Genomic DNA, 6,601 nt, shown 5'->3' on the forward strand with positions numbered 1-6,601 from the left:
ACAGATTACTGATAACGGGAAACAACCTATTTTGTGTCTGAGATGGTACAAGAATCCAACGAAAAACAATTACATTTAACTCCTTTTTTTGCAATGGTTAAAATAAAGAACTTATGACACGAAAAAACCCAAAAGAAATAAACTTTTCTTTACCCCCCCCCCCCCAAAAAAAAATAGAGGTCAAAACTGCCCGATGACAAGGTCAAAGGTATCTATTTTTGCCACCAAATTAAAAAGAGAAAATACCAAAAGACAAAGAAAACATTTAAAGGAAATATGTAATAAGAGAAAATAAAATAACATAAAGAAGGATTTGAAACAAGAAGATGAACCATACAAAAGAAACAATTTCCTGAAACCTTTTTTCTAGAGTTGTCATATCATTTAATTGCAATACAATAATAAACAGTTCATGCGTAACATAAACATTGTGACAAGTGCCCGTGGCAAGAAGTTTAAAACATTCATTCAAATATATGATACACTCTTGATAAGATATCAGCTTTAATATTCAAAGTCGTATGCAATGCAAGAGAAATTGAACTTTTCGTCCTATTGCTCTTCTGACATAAGTAATTCATCATTCATTCATATATTCCTTATTCCTTCTTCATCAAAATCCAGAAAGAAAAATGAAGTTCACAGGAGTGCTTAACCCATTGGGATGGTGCAAAGCAAAAGTACTGGCCACTGATTTCTAATTCTGTTCCTCTGTTCAGCCACACATCACAGGTTTTGCTCTCCACATAATATATGAATAGCATTATATACAATTAACCTTCATTATTGCAACCTGAACCTCCATCCCCCTGTTATGGAGTTTTCGAATCGACCCTCATAACATTTCACTCTCGAAGCTCAATTTTTTTAAAAGTTATGAAGAATTGTAAAGACAAAAAAAGCTGTGTCATCACAAACAATTATTTGCTATGGTCAACTTTGGCACTCACTGCTTTTACCTCTAGCTTAATACAAACAGCCTTCTTATTCCATCAGTCTTTGAAAGTGGAAACATTTTCAAGCAATTTTTGTCAGAAAACGGTACAAGCATATTCTGTGCAAATACAATTTGAACTCATGTAGGCCCTACTGTGACAACATTCCACATAAAGTATTCTTTTTTTTAGTATGACATCTGAGTTCACCAAATCACATCCAGGAGCGCTGGTGACAGAGTGGGTAATGCGCTCTGGCTCACAATAATGTCAAGCGTATGGTGATAACATAGCGTTTGAGTGGGTGTTCATTCACTTGAGAAAACATTATAACCATTAAAACAATGTGCTGCATAGTGGCGAATAGCAATTTTGAGTTCCTTGTCCATATTCGGTGTGATATTGTGCAATGTAGAGATAAATGACAGTATGCACATATCATATATTTATGTTCACCATCGTAAACCAAATTTCTCAACGAAGATCAAGTTATAAGAGTTGACTTTCAAATTCTATTTCTATTTTAAGAAGGCATACCAATGTTTTAGAAAGGGGCTTGTCTGCACACTGAAGCAGACATGAACATTAAGTAGCCTACTAATGGTGTGCAAAAGTACAAAGATGTCTACTGTAATATAAAGCATAAAGTATGCAGTATACCAATGGCACACACTTGCTGTATAATAGCTTAATCTGCACAGGTCAGTGCCTGTCCTTTTATATATGATTTTTAAAAATTCCTTGACTAACAAAATTTGTGGATATTGCAACCAAAGCCTTAACTGTGCCCTGGCACCCACAGCCAACAGGACCCCTGCCCCTTAGCTCCCTTGGTAGGACTGGTAGACTTAAACAATTATATGTTAATGCATGGGTTCTGTGCGCATGGAGAGCACAGGTACAGCAAGGGTTTAAAAAAGAAATATCCTGTCGATTTCAATATAAATCACATATCCTTTATCATGTCTGCCTAACAATAACTCCTGCTTTTCTAGGGCTCCAGAGTAGATGGTTGTTTGACTAAATTAAAATTGAAAAGGAAAAGAAAATCATCTACATCTTTCCAGACTCAGGTCTTAATGAAGCAGATCTCAGTCTCTAGTGTAATCTTTACACTCACATTACATTTATTTTCTAAGAATAGGTAACAAATTAAAAAAGAAAAAAAAGCACCTGGCTGAACATTAAGCTAAAATCTTTTTAAAAAACAGTTATGCTTAGTAAAAAATCCAGAGTTCATGGATGACTATACTTTTTTAACTTTATTTATGCAGCCAATTACAAATGTACAAATTAATAACTATTAACATATTGTTCAACATCAGAACTTCACAAAACCCTCCGAGGCAGCAAGGCTAAACAAAAAGTTTTCAGTGGCAGGAGGCATTCTTCGTTCTTTCAATGTCTCAAGGCTCAGAGTCAGCTTTCCATCCTCGTTTTCTGTCGCCAAGGATTTCAAGTTGTTCAGCAAGTCCTTTGTTTTATTTGCAATTTCCTGAAAGAACAGAGAACAAAACAAAAAAAAAGATAAAGAAATTATGTTTGAGAAAAAACACTTCTGTTATTTGTTTCGTCCAGCTCAATACGTTCTGAAAAACATTTTCTAAAAATGTTATTTCCAAGATTGTGTGTTGAAAGTCCCTACTAACTAGTAATCGTATGCTACAAAAACACAGCATAAAAAACCAAGTGAAAGGAAAATGATTATCACAGAAAGTTGCATATTTGCAGAAGACCTACATAATTGCATTTTGAATAGGCAAATAATGCCAGACCTATGTACAACGTAAATGTACGGGTATGATTTGCATATAGTAGTTTTCAGAAAAAATGTTTGTAAAGTATTGCAAGCAGATAAAATACAATAAAATGTTAAAAAGACAACGCTGAATGTCCACAAAAATCAAATGTTCCTGGCATACCAACTGCACAACCTGTTCAAAGTTTGAATAACTTTAAAAAAACAAAAACAACTCAAAATATAGTTATTTTTGCACTTACACATGGCAGATTATTACTATAAACAAAGAAGTTCAATACTTATACAGAGAAAATATCCAATAAAAGGATTGCTTAACTGAACTAAAAAAATTTTTAAACTCACTTGAGCCTGGGCTTTTTTTCACCCAACAACCATTGCAGCTTGACAGTTTTGGTACATGTTGAATCATTAACCACAAAAAGATTGTGAAAGTGAAAGCTATCATAATGTTAAAAATGCAACACAAGAAAAAAAGAAATTCTCTCACAGAAAAAGGAAACTGCATCGAATTTGTCTGAATAGTTTTTATTTTATCAATAGTTTGAAAAGGCAATGTCTGGGGATTAAGCAATCATTTTTGCCCCCAATTTGTAATAAAATCATCTATCGCACTGCGGGGGGTAACTGATTTAGTCTGTTACAGCTCAAAAGGTACCACATATAACTTCACCAAATTTGCAATGAAATGAAACAAGTGGGTCAACTGTTGGCTCGCCACTTCCTGTAGCTTGTAACCGAGAAAAACCGGAGATACCAATCGATAAGGCGCATCCCGTAAATACATCGGATTCGGTTACCCAGCGGCGCAAATAAACGGGAACAAGCTCAAGTAAGTTAAAGTTTGAGTAAAGAGAAAAGTATTGACACCATAATGGTCACTTAAGGGGAGGGGGGGGGGGGGGGGTCCACCCAACCCCCAAAGTCTCAATTCAGCTCAAAATAATGAATTTTGAGTTGTAGGCATTTTTAGCTTCCTCAGCCTCCCCTACAACTATTCCATCGCATAAGAACCCCCAAAAGCCTTATTTCTTCACATACTGGGCATGTTTGTCAGCATCATTTCCTCAAAGTCAATATTTTATCTTTCGTTATCTGTTGTTTACTTTATACTTTTTTGAATAACTCCACCATTTTTCATCCAATCTTCATGAGATTTTCACAGAATGAAGAGAAGTTGTAATACAAAAAAATTGTGCGTTTAATTTTTGATATATATGGAACAGATTTTTGTTGGGTGTCTGGAGTGTGGATTTTCACAGATTTTTTGCAAACTTGAATACTACCTCAGGAAAAACTTCATTCAAAATTTTCTAATTCGTTTAGGAAAAAAACCAACAGACAATTTTTAAAATCTATTACGTAAGACATGTCAACAAAATCCAATATGGTCACCCTATCTATGGAAATGAAACTTTTTTCCTCAAATTTGATTGCGGATTTTAAGACTCCCAACTATGCTTGTTATATGTGCGAAATTTGGTTAAATTTGGTCCACTAATAAGCGAGATAGCCTTCAGGTGTAGCCCTCTCCCACCTCCTTAAAGCCAGGAAATGAAAGTAGAGAATAGTAAAGAAGTAAAACTTACCAGTAACACCATTCAACCAGCCACAACAAGAAACATTCCTATACTGTGCTCATGTAACAAACTACAAGACAAAATTTATCTACAGAGATTAAGTGAGCGGTCTTTTGTTTTGTGATGTAACTACTGACCTTGATTACATCAACGTCTTCAAGGCTGTCATCATCAGCCTTCTCAACCATCAAGGTAGCAACATCTTTATGTAGTTTTCCCATTGCAAATGAATCTGTACGAGATAAATTAAAGCACTACTGTCATGACAGAAACGACTTTTGTGAGCTGCAAAAATGGAAACAAACTACAAGAAGGTGCGGTAAAATTATGAAAACAAGTTCATGCGAAATAAAAATGAATGACGTTGGTATGTTGAGTATATGAATTCTTTTCTTTCTCAAAGATAAAAAAAACTAGAAAGGATTTTATCATCTATTATAACATTTATTTAAGAGTAATTTCTGCCAAATATCTAAATACAATACTATGATAAAATTGGAGCACAATTTTAGCCCACAATATTCAAATTATTATATATATTTCCAATTTAGGGCATGGTAAAACCAGCCCTTAATATAGACCTATCAAGGATAGCAAATGGTGCTGTAAAGTTTTGAATGAAGATCATTTTCATAGAAACAAGGGCACCCTTTGTGTTAATTCAAGTTTTGTAAAAAAAACTGACCATGTAGGGTGTCATAACTGGACATTTACCTTTTGCATGGGAAGCAACGGTGATTTGATTATTAGGAACATTCACAAACAGATCATACAGATCGGACCTAGGTAGAGAGAGAAAAAGAAAAGGATTATAATAATTTTGTTTGCATTATTTTTTGTTTGTCTGATGGGATGTTTCTGTTCATACACTCTATTCTATAACACCTTCACACAAAACACATAGAACAACATCATGGGGGAGGGGGGAAATATTCAAACAAACAAGTTACAAACGTAAAAAAAACTATAAACCGTAGAATGTCAACACAAAGACAATTAAATCTATATCTTTGTCCTAGAAATGAAGGAAAAAAAAGACATGATGACAAGTCAGAAGTCAGATATCAATCAGGAAAAAGTTCGAGCTACTGTATAGTGGGCTACTAGGGATGTCCTCCAACTAAAATGTACAAAATGTATAATATTCACAGTTGTGTAAATAAAAAAATTCTAATAGCCACAAGAAGGCAGTGAAGGGCATATAAATTCATAAAACAATCAAATTCAAGTACATTTTCGTGTATATGAATCTTATCACCTGTATGCCTAAGATAAATGCCCTTGTCTTTCGAGATAAGTAAATTGGAAGAATATCAAGTTCATTTGCAGGCGTAGACGGTTTCATTTGACATTACCACTCATTCTGCACTTACCTGCCTTCCACAGCAGCTTCTGTAAAACCTGCAACATAGTGAGAGTTGCTTTGAAGATTCTCAAGTTCTGCATCATTCAGCTGCACAAATGGATGTACAATGCTCCAATTTTGTCTGTGCCATGCAAAAGCAGGGATAGATCTGAAACCATATGACAACATGCTTGAGTTTTACACAGTGTGAAAAAAATTAGAAGGGTATGAAATGCCAAGTACTTTTGTAAGACATCTCATTTCCACTGCTTGTATTTTCCTCCTCAGTTTTGCTGTTCATGTCCATGTCTTGCATGCACATAAAAAGATTGACAGGACTAATGCATGCAGTCGCTTCAGTTTAGTTGACAGACTGATATTTTGTCTCTCCACATTGGTTTCAGTATTGTCTCTGCTGCTGCTATCTGTGCTGCCCTAGCTAGGACTTACTGTCTTTGAGCTCTCTTCATTGAGCATTGCTGCAAGGTACAGGGTGATAACCCCCCCCCCAAAAAAAAGGCACAATTTTTTTTTCTAAATATCTCGCACAAAATTTGTACTAGAATGTTGTAATTTGGAACATATACAATTCATTCAAAAGGAATTTTTTTGACAAAAATTCACAAAGAACAACCTTATGTTCGAAACCAGAAATGGCTTTTATAAAAACCACCGAAAATGCAAAATGCACCAATTTAATGTAATGATTGGTTTGTCTTTTCCTTTCCTTTCATTTTCTAATCTTTCCATCCCTGTAATCTTTCAACAATATTTTTTCTCCTACAGAGTAAAGCCATATTTTTAAAATTCTGGAATTCTGAGAACCAATGGTCTATATGTCCTCCTTTGGACTCGACACATTTTAACACGTCATCCGTAATGTTCAGTCGTGGCCAAACACAAGGATCCACTCAACCATGAGTACTCAAAGCTACACAAAATGTACACCTTACAGTATGGAGCTGTTGTTTCTAGAGACAAT

The 6,601-nt window shown here is 34.9% G+C and overlaps 1 protein-coding gene across 1 annotated transcript in view; it reads right to left on the reverse strand.

Moving 5' to 3' along the window:
* Positions 1 to 360: 360 nt before the first annotated feature.
* LOC101857131 (DENN domain-containing protein 10) overlaps positions 361 to 6,601 on the reverse strand; it is a 17,141-nt gene continuing 10,900 nt past the window's right edge. The window contains exons 5-8 of the mRNA XM_005105707.3: positions 5,648 to 5,788; positions 4,989 to 5,056; positions 4,412 to 4,506; positions 361 to 2,430 (exon numbers count right to left, since the gene is read on the reverse strand). Coding sequence (XP_005105764.1) covers positions 2,257 to 2,430; positions 4,412 to 4,506; positions 4,989 to 5,056; positions 5,648 to 5,788 — 478 coding nt within the window. The 3' untranslated portion in view covers positions 361 to 2,256. The remainder of the gene's footprint in view (positions 2,431 to 4,411; positions 4,507 to 4,988; positions 5,057 to 5,647; positions 5,789 to 6,601) is intronic.

Source organism: Aplysia californica, unplaced genomic scaffold (assembly GCF_000002075.1).
Source record: "Aplysia californica isolate F4 #8 unplaced genomic scaffold, AplCal3.0 scaffold00487, whole genome shotgun sequence".
Classification (NCBI taxonomy): domain Eukaryota; kingdom Metazoa; phylum Mollusca; class Gastropoda; order Aplysiida; family Aplysiidae; genus Aplysia; species Aplysia californica.